The sequence below is a fragment of the Somniosus microcephalus genome, chromosome 2 (assembly GCF_052327205.1).
Source record: "Somniosus microcephalus isolate GS21.2 chromosome 2, FLI_Smic_1.0, whole genome shotgun sequence".
In the NCBI taxonomy this organism is placed as follows: Eukaryota; Metazoa; Chordata; class Chondrichthyes; order Squaliformes; family Somniosidae; genus Somniosus; species Somniosus microcephalus.
Window position 1 is genome coordinate 181960987 of NC_140988.1, and position 15859 is coordinate 181976845.

At 55.3% G+C, this 15859-nt stretch overlaps 1 protein-coding gene across 1 annotated transcript in view; it reads right to left on the reverse strand.

The window, feature by feature from the left end:
• The window catches only part of adgra3 (adhesion G protein-coupled receptor A3), a 230053-nt gene that overhangs the window by 121803 nt on the left and 92391 nt on the right, over positions 1 to 15859 (reverse strand). Inside the window, exon 2 of the mRNA XM_085967682.1 lies at positions 6071 to 6142. Within this exon, the coding sequence (XP_085823808.1) occupies positions 6071 to 6142 (72 nt within the window). The remainder of the gene's footprint in view (positions 1 to 6070; positions 6143 to 15859) is intronic.

A 15859-nucleotide genomic window follows, 5' to 3' on the forward strand; every position in this document is an offset into this window, starting at 1 on the left:
CATAGGTTTGAGAACCATGCAAACACTGTACAAGAGAGCCAAGCAAGTTGTTAAGTATGTCAGGGGAAAACAGGTAGTTGCAGCAACCTACAACTCGACGCAAACGACAAAGAACAAGAACACCACACTGAAGCTGCCCAGCAATACTAGATGGGGTGACGTTGTCATAATGTACAACAGCCTTCTGGAGGGTAAGGAGTCGCTGCAAGAAATGGCAATATCCCAGTCTGGGGATATGGAAACCACCATGAATAAAATCCTGCTGGATGATGTGTTTTGGGAGAGAGTGGTTAGCAGCCTCAAACTACTCTCACCGGTAGCATCTGCAATTGCTCAGATTGAAGGAGATGACACTGTCTTGTCAGATGTTCTCAGGCTTTTTGCTGATTTAAAAGAACAAATCAGCATTGCCCTACCCACATCCCTGCTGCTCAAAGCAGAGGAGAAGGCAATTTGTTCAATTCATACAGACGTGTCAAGAATTTTGTGTCAAGCTGATTCATGCTGCAGCATACATGCTGGACCCAAAGCATATTGGGAGACCAATACTTTCTGGAGAACAGATCAACAGCGCTTAGTGTGATTTCTACCCTCTCACGCCACCTCAATCTGGACGTAAGCAAAGTTCTGGGAAGTCTGGCAAAGTTCTCTACCAAGCAAGGTCTTTGGAATGGGGACTGTAACATTTGCATATTGAATTATCATTGGCCCGCAGGCACCTGTAAGGAATACCTATTATATTCACATGTGATCACATGCTGAGTTGTCATTGGCCTGCAGGCATCTGTAAGGACTGCTATTGTTTAGAAGACCCAGAGGTCCTGACTTCATCTTGTCCACGGTGCTGTATTGATTGAGAAAGCTTACAGACCTGATGCTTCATTAAAAGAGTTTAAACTGTAATACTCCATTGTCCTGCAATTTATTATTTTTGTACAAAGTGTGCAAAACAAGACATGGTGTCAGAACAGGGATTTGAAATGGACATCGTTGGAGCTCCCTTACCCCGAATGAATTGGGAATCTTTGAACTTACCTAGAGAATGGAGCAAGTTCAAGCAACACGTGGAGTTGATGTTTTCGGGTCCACTGAAAAGCAAAGGGGAGGAGGAAAGATGCAGCTACCTACTCCTGTGGATTCACCGCAGATGAAGCAAAGGTACTGAAAAGTTATTTTGACCGTTTTGAATCATATGTGATGCCCAAGACAAATACGATATTCGCTCGGTACAAATTTCAGGAGAAAGTACAAGGAGCTAGTGAGTCATTTGAACAGTTCGTGACTGAGTTAAAACTGCTGGTAAAAGACTGTGTATATATGCAGATAAAGAGGAGATGGTCAGAGACCGCATCGTGTTTGGAATACATTCAGCTAAAGTGAGAGAGAAACTTCTGAATGTTGGGTCCGGACCGACGCTGGACAAAGCTATGGACATAGCTAGATCGCACGAGATAGCCCAAGCACAGTTGAAAACCATAACCGGCACCACGAACAGCTCGAGTGAACAGACAGTGCACGCAGTTAATAGACACACACCAAAGAACACTGCCCAGAGAGCGTGTTTCAGAACAGAAAGAACAGCGAGAGTTCTAAAAATGGGCGACACAGACATAAAACGCTTCAAAAACTGTGGATATTGTGGAAACAACTGCCATGGAGAAAAGGAGTACTGCCCTGCCAAAGGAAGGCAATGTACTAAATGTGGTAAACGGAACCACTTTGCTAAAGTTTGCAAGACTGTTTTCGGAAAAGCAGTACACAGTGCGTGACAGCCAAATGCCAGATAGAGAGCCAAATGCAGAGGAACTGTTTATTGATTCTGTGTCACAGAAAAAACAGATTTCAGAGACTGAGCAAGCTTTTGCCGATGTTGAGATAGGAAAACAGGGCAAAGAGCTTAAGTTTAAACTCGACACTGGATCTCAGGTTAATGTAATTCCTCTGAGTATCACAGCTTGAAGGAGGAGTGTGAGCTACAGCCCACCTCACGCAGACTGACCGGCTATGGGGGTGAGCAGCTCAATGTAAAAGGCACATGCGTGATGAAATGCAAGTACAAAGAAAGCGACATGATGCTGGACTTTTACATTATTGACACTCAAGCACCTCCAGTGCTAGGTCTAAAGGCATGTTTAGACATGGACCTCATCAAGCTAGTGCTATCATTGACAGCACCAGTTGAGAAGCAGACAGTCATGGAGGAGTTTGCTGACGTTTTCAAAGGAATCAGACTATTCCCAGGTGAATGCACTATTGACCCAGCAGCAACCCCTGTGGTTTGCCCACCGAGAAGGATACCCCTTGCTCTACGTAGTCGCCTGAAGGAGGAGCTGCAGAGCATGGAGAATGCAGAAATCATCGTCCGGGAAACAGAACCGACAGAGTGGGTCAACGCGTTAGTAGTGGTTGAGAAACCACGTACAGGCAAGCTCAGAGTCTGTCTCGACCCCAGAGATTTGAACAAGGCTATCAAACACCCTCACTACCCTCTACCAACGCTAAATGACATCACACCCAAGCTAGTAGGAGCACGTTACTTCAGTGTAATGGACGCATGATCAGGATACTAGAATATCAAGCTCACGGAAGAGTCATCTAAGCCAACAACGTTCAACACACCATTTGGACGCTACCGATTTCTGCGTTTACCATTTGGTCTTATCTCAGCTCAGGATGAATTCCAGCGGAAGATCGACGAAACGTATGAAGGCCTCGACGGAGTAGTCGCAATCGTAGACGACATCCTCATCTACGGCAGGAATAGAGAGGAACATGACAGGAACCTCCGTGCGATGCTACAAAGATCACTGGAGAAAGGTATCCGGCTCAACCCCGAGAAAAGCATAATCGGATCCGCCGAGATCAGTTATTTCGGGCATCGCCTCTCAACTGATGGCATTAAGTCGGATCCAGAGAAAATCTCCGCCATCAAGAAGATGGAGCCGCCGAAGAACCGCGCAGAGCTAGAGACAGTAATAGGCATGGTTAACTACTTAGCCAAGTTTGCCCCGAGCCTCTCCGAAATCAACGCATCCATGCGTCAGTTGCTCAAACAATCCAATGAGTTCCTGTGGGACAAACATGACACAGCATTTCAGAAAATGAAAGACCTAATCACCAGAGAACCAGGACTACTTCTTGCCTATTTCGACCCCAACAAAGAGCTCAGACTACAAGTGGACGCGTCAAAGTACGGACGAGGCGCAGTATTACTGCAAGAAGGAAAGCCCATCGGCTACGCTTCCAGATCTCTCTCAGACAGTGAAATCAACTATGCTCAAATCGAGAAAGAGCTGTATGCAATTCTGTTTGGATGTAAACGTTTCCACCAGTACGTCTATGGCCGACAAGTCATTGTGGAATCCGGCCACAAGCCCCTCAAGTCAATCATGAGGAAACCACTAGCCGCAGCCCCACCAAGGCTACAGAGAATGATCCTTCAGCTACAGAAGTACGACTTCACAATCATTCACCGTCCAGGCAAAGGTATTCCTGTCGCAGACACACTCTCCAGAAAATCTCTTAGCTACCAGGACAGTAGCCTCAGTGAAGGCATGGATGTGCAGGTGCACATGGTGTGCAACAGCTTACCTGTGAGTGACTCAAAACTGAAGGAGATCCGAGCAGGAACAGAGAAAGATGCACAACTCACACTGCTGAGCAAAGTCATACATGAAGGATGGCCTGAGGAAATGCCCTCAGAGCATATCTGAATTCTGGAACCACAGAGACGAACTGTCACAAATCAACGGAATCGTCTTCAAAGGGGAGAAAATCATCATTCCTACTAGTCTCAAAGAAATGTTGACAAAAATTCATGCTGGACATATGGGCATGGAAAAATGCAAACAAAGAGCACGTGACATTATGTTTTGGCCCGGAATGTGCAAGCACATCGAGGACATTGTTGGAAAATGTTCCATTTGTCTAGAACACCGCCCATCAAATGTCAAAGAGCCCATGATACCTCACCGTATCCCAGACAGGCACTGGCAGGTCGTCAGCTGCAAGCAAGTGCATGCAAAACGTGTACAGAGACAGCAACACCAAAAGATATACTATGACAGGTCAGCTAGACTACTGCCGCTGCTGCACAATGGAGAATCCATCAGAATCCAGGAGCATGACTACTGGAAGCCAGCAATCGTCATCCAGCCAGCTGACACTGAGCGATCGTATCACGTCCGCACCCCAGAAGGACAGGTGTACCGCCGCAATCGCAGGCACCTCCTGAATACCAAGGAACAACACCGTCATTCCGACGAGAGGATCAGTTCAACAGAGTGTGATGAACAGAGCAATACACAAAACACATCATACTTAACTGAACCTAAACCTGAACCAGAATCGTTGACTGATTCAGGAGCATGCTCAGTTTCATACCACACAAGGTCGGGACAAGAGGTCAAGCCTAGAGTTATCCTTGACTGGTGAACTGTCAAAGGGTGTAGGCGGATCGCTGCCCTAAAAAATAACTGTACATCGTTATTGAAACGTTGAGATGTTTTCAGCGCTAGTTAAATGCTGAGTTTACTTCTATGTTTATGCTACCGAGAACATTAGGTAGAAGGTTTAAAAGTAATGCAGAACATTTTTCTTTTAAAAGGGGATGTAACATTTGCATATTGAATTATCATTGGCCCGCAGGCATCTGTAAGGAATACCCATTATATTCACATGTGATCACATGCTGAGTTGTCATTGGCCTGCAGGCAACTGTAAGGACTGCTATTGTTTAGAAGACCCAGGGGTGCTGACTCCATCTTGTCCACAAGGTGCTGTATTGCTTGAGAAAGCTTACAGACCTGATGCTTCATTAAAAGAGTTTAAACTGTAATACTCCGTTGTCCTGCAATTTATTATTTTTGTACAGTGTGCAAAACAAGACAGGGACGGGATATGGGAATCATGCAAGCATATCAGTGCACATACCTGGTGGAAGGGACTTTGTGCATCTGAGGCCCTGTCACCCATTGCATCGGTGATACTCCAAATCCCACCTTCATCAGCGGCCTCTGAACGAAACTAGTCACTTTTTGGGAATACGCATACAAAGATGCGCAACAGGCTGACTAATAAGAGAGTGGAGAAACTGGTGGCTATCCGGGCGAACCTACAACTTATTGAGCCAGATACAGAAGTGTCCACCACACAGCTAGACACTGACACAGAGGAGGAAATGGACACCTCAGAGTCAGAGAATCAGGAGGAGCAATGAGGAGTAGAAGACGCAAAGGGACAAAATAAGGACAAATTACAGGCTAAATAAGCTGACGCTCTTTTTATTTTATTTTAATGGGTCTTTTTTGTGGGGGTTCAATAAAGTTCAAAATTATAACCTAATGAAGTTTTGAAAGCCTGTTTTTATTTGTATGGAACAGTATGTCTATTTTGATGACAAAGATAATATAAAGGTCAGAGACAAAAACCTTCAGTGTGCAAAAAAACTCAAAATTCCCCAAAACTCCCATGGAAAGTTTCCTCTTAAAAATTCCTGGAATTTTGCAACCCTACTACAGTACCACCTTACCTTATTTAATGATCCATTTATTCTCCATGTAATAGTGCTGTTTAATGCATTTTATTAAAAGCAAAACAATCTTCCTGAATAATTTCATGTACCTGCCTTACATTTCTTTAAATTAACAATTGATCTTGACAACACATTTGATGTAAGTAATGTACATACTATTGTACCAAGTGAGGGTTACTGAATGGAGTGGGTTATAAATGATCCTGTTCTACCAAGTCCAGGAGGAAGCAGCGTTAATGCACATTTCTGTACTTTGCCCACTTTGTTGGTATCTAGTGAGCTTTTGTAGTGCCACCAGAGCTTTGGAAGCTACTCTGTTCAGAATGCTTCAAATACTTTTATCTGTAAATTCATTTCACGCCAAGCACCAAACAACTTTATCCAGACTTTTAATCTGATAGCTTGTAGCACTGAGAAGTCACATCAAGGAGACACTGCTGAGGGTGGAACAATTTTGTTTACAGATTTACTTGGTTGAGAAATCTTTCTGGAATGAAAAATCATATCCTAGCTGACTTAAAAAAAATTGATACTTACAATCTCTCCAGGTGTATCTGTCCAACAAATGAGTGATTCTTCAACTCTGTCAATTTATTGTTGCTCAGGATCCTGTCAAAAAAAAATCAAAATCAAAATTGAAATAATAACCAAGAAGTGTTACAGACTTCACAGCTCTCTATAATATTAAAAATCTTGCTACATGGCATGCACTTTTGTCCACATTAACCTTACTTCCTGTGTCAAATTCTTTCTAGTCACACTTTGTGTTAGCATTTGTAATGGAAACATTTTCTATTATGGCAAAGCCTTCTATGAACATTGCCTGTCACGGTATTAATTGCAGGCCTCCTGACAGTATTGGCATTGTTCCAACTCCCTGGTCCCATCACCTAAATACTCTGCATCAAGCAGCAACACTATCCGAGTTTATAAGAGAACGCAATACTGTTGTGCTATCTGAAACTATTTTCTACCAGTACATTTTCTCCAACCTGTTTATAACTAGTTTAAATTAAATGTACTAGTTATTAAAAAATGTTTTAGTACTACCAAAGTGATTCTGCCCTCGTCTCTGACCTGATCTCTCTCTGCCACACTCCGAATGTCACCAATTGTGCCCTTGGCCCAGAGGCCTATTCTCTAGAATGGCAGTCTTACTCCCTGCTTCTTGCTCAACTCCGCTCTGCCCTGTTGTCATATACATTACAACCCTGGCCCTGCTTCCACTGCCACTGCAGCCTTGCTCTTCCCTTAGGCGATCTTATTGGTTACCATCGCAAACTTGACTTTGCCCTGCTCAGATTCCCACGGACTTGCACCAGGCCAACTCCTGACATTGCGCCACTCATTGTTGCCACAGCCCTGCCGGCACTCCTATATACAGGAGTGCCAGGAGAGTTCCTGCCCACTAACTCTCCAACCTGTCTGTGAACTGCTATGGCTGCCACCGACTTTGCCTAATTCGTAGGTCAGTTATCTGTACTGCCAGTTTTCCTTGCTGCTTTTATCCCAGAGTCTGCCGCACTCCCATAAATTTCCATTGTACCAACTCTCTTCCATTCTCAACTTGCTGCTGTTGCCTCCACAATCCCAGTCTATCGTTAGGAAAACTTTTCAACTGCCACTCTCTTCCAACTCTGCTCCACTCCCTTGATTTCATTAAATCTACACTTTTCATCTGCTTAAATCCCTGGGGAATAAGACAGCTTTTATTTAATATTTTTTCTTTAATATTCATTCATGAGATCTGGGCATCATTGGCAAGGCCAGCATTTATTGCCAATCCCTAATTGCCCTGAAGAAGGTGGTAGTGAGCTGCCTTCTTGAACCGCTGCAGTCCGTGTAGTGAAGGTACTCCCACAGTGCTGTTAGGTAGGGAGATCCAGGATTTCGAACCAGTGATACTGAAGGAACAGTGATATATTTCCAAGTCAAGATGATGTGTGACTTGAAGGGGAACTCGGAAGTGGTGGTTTTCCCATGTGCCTGCTGTCCTTGTCCTTCTAGGTGGCAGAGGTCTCTGGTTTGGGAGGTGCTGTCGAAGAAGCCTTGGCGAGTTGCTGCAGTCCATCTTGTCGATAGCAAACACTGTAGTCATGGTGCGCTGGTGGTGGAGGGAGTGGTGGGGTGCCGCTCAAGTGGGCTACTTTGTCCTGGATGGTGTCGAGTTTCTTGAGTGTCGTTGGAGTTGTACTCATGAAGGCAGGTGGAGAGTATTCCATCACACTCCTGACTTGCATCTTGTAAGTGGTGGGAAGGCTTTGGGGAGTAACTCGCCGCAGAATACCCAGCCTTTGACATGCTTTTGTAGCCACAGTATTTATATGGCTGGTCCAGTTAAGGTTCTGGTCAATAGTGACCCCCCAGGATGTTGATGGTGAGGGATTCAATTCCATTGAATGTCAAGGGGAGATGGTTGGACTCTCTCTTGTTGGAGGAGGAGGAAGGGGAGAGGAGGAGGAGGAGGAGGAAGGGGAAGGGGAAGGGGAGGAGGAGGAGGGGGAAGGGGAAGGGGAAGGGGAGAGGAGGAGGAGGAAGGGGAAAGGAGGAGGAAGGGGAAGGGGAGAGGAGGAGGAGGAAGAAGGGGAAGGGGAGAGGAGGAAGGGGAAGGGGAGAGGAGGAGGAGGGGGAAGGGGAGAGGAGGAAGGGGAGAGGAGGAGGAGGAAGGGGAGAGGAGGAGGAGGAAGGGGAGAGGAGGAGGAGGAAGGGGAAGGGGAGAGGAGGAGGAGGAGGGGGAAGGGGAGAGGAGGAGGAGGAGGAAGGGGAAGGGGAGAGGAGGAAGGGGAAGGGGAGAGGAGGAGGAGGGGGAAGGGGAGAGGAGGAAGGGGAGAGGAGGAGGAGGAAGGGGAGAGGAGGAGGAGGAAGGGGAGGAGGAGAGGAGGAGGAGGAAGGGGAGAGGAGGAGGAGGAAGGGGAGAGGAGGAGGAAGGGGAGAGGAGGAGGAGGAGGAAGGGGAAGGGGAGAGGAGGAGGAGGAGGAAGGGGAAGGGGAGAGGAGGAGGAGGAGGAAGGGGAAGGGGAGAGGAGGAGGAGGAGGAAGGGGAAGGGGAGAGGAGGAGGAAGGGGAAGGGGAGGAGGAGGAAGGGGAGAGGAGGAGGAGGAAGGGGAGAGGAGGAGGAGGAAGGGGAGAGGAGGAGGAAGGGGAGAGGAGGAGGAAGGGGCGAGGAGGAGGAGGAAGGGGAGAGGAGGAGGAGGAAGGGGAAGGGGAGAGGAGGAGGAGGAGGAAGGGGAAGGGGAGAGGAGGAGGAGGAGGAAGGGGAAGGGGAGAGGAGGAGGAAGGGGAGGAGGAGGAGGAGGAAGGGGAGAAGGAGGAGGAGGAAGGGGAGAAGGAGGAGGAGGAAGGGGAGAGGAGGAGGAGGAAGGGGAGAGGAGGAGGAGGAGGAGGAGGAGGAAGGGGAAGGGGAGAGGAGGAGGAAGGGGAGGAGGAGGAGGAGGAAGGGGAGAGGAGGAGGAGGAGGAAGGGGAGAGGAGGAGGAGGAAGGGGAGAGGAGGAGGAGGAAGGGAAGGGGAGGAGGAGGAAGGGGAGAGGAGGAGGAGGAAGGGGAGAGGAGGAGGAGGAAGGGGCGAGGAGGAGGAGGAAGGGGCGAGGAGGAGGAGGAAGGGGCGAGGAGGAGGAGGAAGGGGCGAGGAGGAGGAGGAAGGGGAGAGGAGGAGGAGGAAGGGAAGGGGAGAGGAGGAGGAGGAGGGGGAAGGGGAGAGGAGGAGGAGGAGGAAGGGGAAGGGGAGAGGAGGAAGGGGAAGGGGAGAGGAGGAAGGGGAGAGGAGGAGGAGGAAGGGGAGAGGAGGAGGAGGAAGGGGAGGAGGAGGAAGGGGAGAGGAGGAGGAGGAAGGGGAGAGGAGGAGGAGGAAGGGGAGAGGAGGAGGAAGGGGAGAGGAGGAGGAGGAAGGGGAGAGGAGGAGGAGGAGGAAGGGGAAGGGGAGAGGAGGAGGAGGAGGAAGGGGAAGGGGAGGAGGAGGAGGAGGAAGGGGAGAGGAGGAGGAGGAAGGGGAGAGGAGGAGGAGGAGGAGGAGGAAGGGGAAGGGGAGAGGAGGAGGAAGGGGAGGAGGAGGAGGAGGAAGGGGAGAGGAGGAGGAGGAGGAAGGGGCGAGGAGGAGGAGGAAGGGGAGAGGAGGAGGAGGAAGGGGAAGGGGAGAGGAGGAGGAGGAGGAAGGGGAAGGGGAGAGGAGGAGGAGGAGGAAGGGGAAGGGGAGAGGAGGAGGAAGGGGAGGAGGAGGAGGAGGAAGGGGAGAGGAGGAGGAGGAAGGGGAGAGGAGGAGGAGGAAGGGGAGAGGAGGAGGAGGAGGAGGAGGAGGAAGGGGAAGGGGAGAGGAGGAGGAAGGGGAGGAGGAGGAGGAGGAAGGGGAGAGGAGGAGGAGGAGGAAGGGGAGAGGAGGAGGAGGAAGGGGAGGGGAGGAGGAGGAAGGGGAGAGGAGGAGGAGGAAGGGAAGGGGAGGAGGAGGAAGGGAAGGGGAGGAGGAGGAAGGGGAGAGGAGGAGGAGGAAGGGCGAGGAGGAGGAGGAAGGGGCGAGGAGGAGGAGGAAGGGGCGAGGAGGAGGAGGAAGGGGCGAGGAGGAGGAGGAAGGGGAGAGGAGGAGGAGGAAGGGGAAGGGGAGAGGAGAGGAGGAGGAGGGGGAAGGGGAGAGGAGGAGGAGGAGGAAGGGGAAGGGAGAGGAGGAAGGGGAAGGGGAGAGGAGGAGGAGGGGAAGGGGAGAGGAGGAGGAGGAAGGGGAGGAGGAGGAAGGGGAGAGGAGGAGGAGGAAGGGGAGAGGAGGAGGAGGAAGGGGAGAGGAGGAGGAGGAAGGGGAGAGGAGGAGGAAGGGGAGAGGAGGAGGAGGAAGGGGAGAGGAGGAGGAGGAGGAAGGGGAAGGGGAGAGGAGGAGGAGGAAGGGGAAGGGGAGAGGAGGAGGAAGGGGAGGAGGAGGAGGAGGAAGGGGAGAGGAGGAGGAGGAAGGGGAGAGGAGGAGGAGGAGGAGGAGGAAGGGGAAGGGGAGAGGAGGAGGAAGGGGAGGAGGAGGAGGAGGAAGGGGAGAGGAGGAGGAGGAGGAAGGGGAGAGGAGGAGGAGGAAGGGGAGGGAGGAGGAGGAAGGGGAGAGGAGGAGGAGGAAGGGAAGGGGAGGAGGAGGAAGGGGAGAGGAGGAGGAGGAAGGGAGGAGGAGGAAGGGGCGAGGAGGAGGAGGAAGGGGCGAGGAGGAGGAGGAAGGGGCGAGGAGGAGGAGGAAGGGGCGAGGAGGAGGAGGAAGGGGAAGGGGAGAGGAGGAGGAGGAGGGGAAGGGGAGAGGAGGAGGAGGAGGAAGGGGAAGGGGAGAGGAGGAAGGGGAGAGGAGGAGGAGGAAGGGGAGAGGAGGAGGAGGAAGGGGAGAGGAGGAGGAGAGGGGAGAGGAGGAGGAGGAAGGGGAGAGGAGGAGGAGGAAGGGGAGAGGAGGAGGAGGAAGGGGAGAGGAGGAGGAGGAAGGGGAGAGGAGGAGGAGGAAGGGGGAGAGGAGGAGGAGGAAGGGGAGGGGAGGAGGAGGAAGGAGGAGAGGAGGAGGAGGAAGGGGCGAGGAGGAGGAGGAAGGGGCGAGGAGGAGGAGGAAGGGTCGAGGAGGAGGAGGAAGGGCGAGGAAGAGGAAGGGGCGAGGAGGAGGAAGGGGCGAGGAGGAGGAGGAGGAGGAGGAGGAGGAAGGGGAAGGGGAGAGGAGAGGAGGAGGAAGGGAAGGGGAGGAGGAGAAGGGGAGAGGAGGAGGAGGAAGGGGAGAGGAGGAGGAGGAAGGGAGAGGAGGAGAGGAAGGGGAGAGGAGGAGGAGGAAGGGGAGAGGAGGAGGAGGAAGGGGAGAGGAGGAGGAGGAAGGAGAGGAGAAGGGAGAGGAGGAGGAGGAAGGGGAGAGGAGGAGGAGGAGGAAGGGGAAGGGAGAGGAGGAGGAGGAGGAAGGGGAAGGGGAGAGGAGGAGGAAGGGGAGGAGGAGGAGGAGGAAGGGGAGAGGAGGAGGAGGAAGGGGAGAGGAGGAGGAGGGAGGAGGAGGAAGGGGAAGGGGAGAGGAGGAGGAAGGGGAGGAGGAGGAGGAGGAAGGGGAGAGGAGGAGGAGGAGGAAGGGGAGAGGAGGAGAGGAAGGGGAGGGGAGGAGGAGGAAGGGGAGAGGAGGAGGAGAAGGGAAGGGGAGGAGGAGGAAGGGAGAGGAGGAGGAGGAAGGGGAGAGGAGGAGGAGGAAGGGCGAGGAGGAGGAGGAAGGCGAGGAGGAGGAGGAAGGGCGAGGAGGAGGAGGAAGGGGCGAGGAGGAGGAGGAAGGGGCGAGGAGGAGGAGGAAGGGGAAGGGGAGAGGAGGAGGAGGAGGGGAAGGGGAGAGGGGAGAGGAGGAGGAGGAGGGGAGAGGAGGAAGGGAGAGGAGGAGGAGAGGGAGAGGAGGAGGAGGAAGGGGAGAGGAGGAGGAGGAAGGGGAGAGGAGGAGGAGGAAGGGGAGAGGAGGAGGAGGAGGAAGGGGAGAGGAGGAGGAGGAAGGGGAGAGGAGGAGGAGGAAGGGGAGAGGAGGAGGAGGAAGGGGAGAGGAGGAGGAGGAAGGGAGAGGAGGAGGAGGAAGGGGAGAGGAGGAGGAGGAAGGGGAGAGGAGGAGGAGGAGGAAGGGCGAGGAGGAGGAGGAAGGGGCGAGGAGGAGGAAGGGGCGAGGAGAGGAAGGGCGAGAGGAGGAGGGCGAGGAGGAGAGGAGGAGGAGGAGGAGGAGGAGGAGGAGGAAGGGGAAGGGAGAGGAGGAGGAGGAGGAAGGGGAAGGGGAGGAGGAGGAAGGGGAGAGGAGGAGGAGGAAGGGGAGAGGAGGAGGAGGAAGGGGAGAGGAGGAGGAGGAAGGGGAGAGGAGGAGGAGGAAGGGGAGAGGAGGAGGAGGAAGGGGAGGAGGAGGAGGAAGGGGAGAGGAGGAGGAGGAAGGGGAGAGGAGGAGGAGAAGGGGAGAGGAGGAGGAGGAAGGGGAGGGAGGAGGAGGAAGGGGAGAGGAGGAGGAGGAAGGGGAGAGGAGGAGGAGGAAGGGCGAGGAGGAGGAGGAAGGGGCGAGGAGGAGGAGGAAGGGGCGAGGAGGAGGAGAAGGGCGAGGAGGAGGGAGGAAGGGGAGAGGAGAGGAGGAAGGGGAGAGGAGGAGGAAGGGGAAGGGGAGAGGAGGAGGAGGAAGGGAGGGAGAGGAGGAGGAGGAGGAAGGGGAGAGGAGGAGGAGGAAGGGGAGGAGGAGGAGGAGGAAGGGGAGAGGGAGGAGGAGGAAGGGGAGAGGAGGAGGAGGAAGGGAGGGAGGAGGAGGAGGAAGGGAGGAGGAGAGGAAGGGAGAGGGAGGAGGAAGGGGCGAGGAGGAGGAGGAAGGTGGAGGAGGAGGAGGGGAAGGGAGAGGAGGAGGAGGAGGAAGGGGAGAGGAGGAGGAGGAGGAAGGGGAAGGGAGGAGGAGGAAGGGGAGAGGAGGAGGAGGAAGGGGAGAGGAGGAGGAGGAGGGGCGAGGAGGAGGAGGAGGGGAGAGGAGGAGAGGAGGAGGAGGGAAGGGGAGAGGAGGAGGAGGAGAGGAAGGGAGGGAGGAGGAGGAAGGGGAGAGGAGGAGGAGGAAGGGCGAGGAGGAGGAGGAGGGCGAGGAGGAGGAGGAGGAGGAAGGGAAGGGGAGAGGAGGAGGAGAGGAAGGGGAAGTGGAGGAGGAGGAAGGGGAGAGGAGGAGGAGGAAGGGGAAGGGAGGAGGAGGGAGAGGAGGAGAAGGGCGAGGAGGAGGAGGAAGGGGAGAGGAGGAGGAGGAGGGGAAGGGAGAGGAGGAGGAGGAAGGGGAAGGGGAGAGGAGGAAGGGGAGAGGAGGAGGAGGAAGGGAGAGGAGGAGGAGGAAGGGGAGAGGAGGAGGAGGAAGGGAGAGGAGGAGGAGGAAGGGGAGGGGAGGAGGAGGAAGGGAAGGGGAGGAGGAGGAAGGGAGAGAGAGGAGGAAGGGGAGAGGAGGAGGAGGAAGGGAGAGGAGGAGGAGGAAGGGGCGAGGAGGAGGAGGAGGAGGGGAGGAGGAGGAGGAAGGGGAGAGGAGGAGGAGGAGGGGAGAGGAGGAGGAGGAAGGGGAGAGGAGGAGGAGGAAGGGGAGAGGAGGAGGAGGAAGGGGCGAGGAGGAGGAGGAAGGGGCGAGGAGGAGGAGGAAGGGCGAGGAGGAGGAGGAAGGGCGAGGAGGAGGAGGAAGGGGAAGGGGAGGAGGAGGAGGAAGGGGAGAGGAGGAGGAGGAAGGGGAGGGGAGGAGGAGGAAGGGGAGAGGAGGAGGAGGAAGGGGAGAGGAGGAGGAGGAAGGGGAGAGGAGGAGGAAGGGGCGAGGAGGAGGAGGAGGGGAGAGGAGGAGGAGAGGAGGAGGAGGAGGGGAAGGGGAGAGGAGGAGGAGGAGGAAGGGGAAGGGGAGGAGGAGGAAGGGGAGAGAGAGAGGAGGAGAAGGGGAGAGGAGGAGGAGGAAGGGGAGAGGAGGAGGAAGGGGCGAGGAGGAGAGAAGGGGAGAGGAGGAGGAGGGAGGGAGAGGAGGAGGAAGGGGAGGGGAGAGAGGAAGGGGAGAGAGGAGGAGGAGGAGGAGAGGAGGAGAGAGGAGGAGGAAGGGAGAGGGGAGGAGGAGGGAGAGGAGGAGGAGGAGGAGGAGGAGGAGGGAGAGGAGGAGGAGGGAGGAGGAGGAGGAAGGGGAGAGGAGGAGGAGGAAGGGGAAGGGAGAGGAGGAGGAGGAGGAGGGGAAGGGAGAGGAGGAGGGAGGGAGAGGAGGAGGAGGAAGGGGAGAGGAGGAGGAGGAAGGGGAGAGGAGGAGGAGGAAGGGGAGAGGAGGAGGAAGGGGAGGAGGAGGAGGAAGGGGAGAGGAGGAGGAGGAAGGGGGAGAGGAGGAGGAGGAAGGGGAGAGGAGGAGGAGGAAGGGCGAGGAGGAGGAAGGGCGAGGAGGAGGAGGAAGGGGCGAGGAGGAGGAGGAAGGGGCGAGGAGGAGGAAGGGGCGAGGAGGAGGAGGAAGGGGAGAGGAGGAGGAGGAAGGTGAGAGGAGGAGGAGAAGGGAGAGGAGGAGGAGGAAGGGGCGAGGAGGAGGAGGAAGGGGCAGAGGAGGAGGAGGAGGCGGGAGGAGGAGGAAGGGGAGGAGGAGAGAGGAGGAGGAGGAAGGGGAAGGGAGGAGGAGGAAGGGGGAGAGGAGGAGGAGGAAGGGGAGAGGAGGAGGAGGAAGGGGAGAGGAGGAGGAAGGGGCGAGGAGGAGGAGGAAGGGGAGAGGAGGAGGAGGAAGGGAGAGAGGAGGAGGAAGGGGAGAGGAGGAGGAGGAAGGGGAGAGGAGGAGGAGGAAGGGGAGGAGGAGGAGGAAGGGGCGAGGAGGAGGAGGAAGGGGCGAGGAGGAGGAAGGGGCGAGGAGAGGAGGGAGGAGAGGAGGAGGAAGGGGAAGGGGAGAGGAGGAGGAGGAGGAAGGGGAAGGGGAGAGGAGGAAGGGGAGAGGAGGAGGAGGAAGGGGAGAGGAGGAGGAGGAAGGGGAGAGGAGGAGGAGGAAGGGGAGAGGAGGAGGAGGAAGGGAGGAGGAGGGAGGAGGAGGGGAGAGGGAGGAGGAGGAAGGGGAGAGGAGGAGGAGGAAGGGGAGAGGAGGAGGAGGAAGGGGAGAGGAGGAGGAAGGGGCGAGGAGGAGGAGGAAGGGGAGAGGAGGAGGAGGAAGGGGCGAGGAGGAGGAGGAGGAGGGAGGGAAGGGGAGAGGAGGAAGGGAGAGAGGAGGAGGAGGAAGGGGAGAGGAGGAGGAGAAGGGGCGAGGAGGAGGAGGAAGGGGAGGAGGAGGAGGGGAAGGGGCGAGGAGGAGGAGGAAGGAGGAGGAGAGGAGGAGGAAGGGGCGAGGAGGAGGAGGAAGGGGAGAGGAGGAGGAGGAGGAGGAGAGGAGGAGGAAGGGGAAGGGGAGAGGAGGAGGAGGAGGAAGGGGAAGGGAGGAGGAGGAAGGGGCGAGGAGGAGGAGGAAGGGGAGGAGAGGAGGAGGAAGGGAAGGGAGGAGGAGGAAGGGAAGGGGAGGAGGAGGAGGAAGGGTGAGAGGAGGAGGGAGGAAGGGGCGAGGAGGAGGAGGAAGGGGCGAGGAGGAGGAGGAAGGGGAGAGGAGGAGAGAGGAGGAGGAGGAGGAGGAAGGGGAGAGGGAGGAGGAGGAAGGGGAGAGGGAGGAGGAGGAAGGGGAGAGGAGGAGGAGGAAGGGGCGAGGAGGAGGAAGGGGCGAGGAGGAGGAGGAAGGGGCGAGGAGGAGGAGGAAGGGGCGAGGAGGAGGAGGAGGAGGAAGGGGAAGGGGAGAGGAGGAGGAGGAGAAGGGGAAGGGGAGGAGGAGGAAGGGGAGAGGAGGAGGAGGAAGGGGAGAGGAGGAGGAGGAAGGGCGAGAGGAGGAGGAAGGGGCGAGGAGGAGAGGAAGGGGAGAGGAGGAGG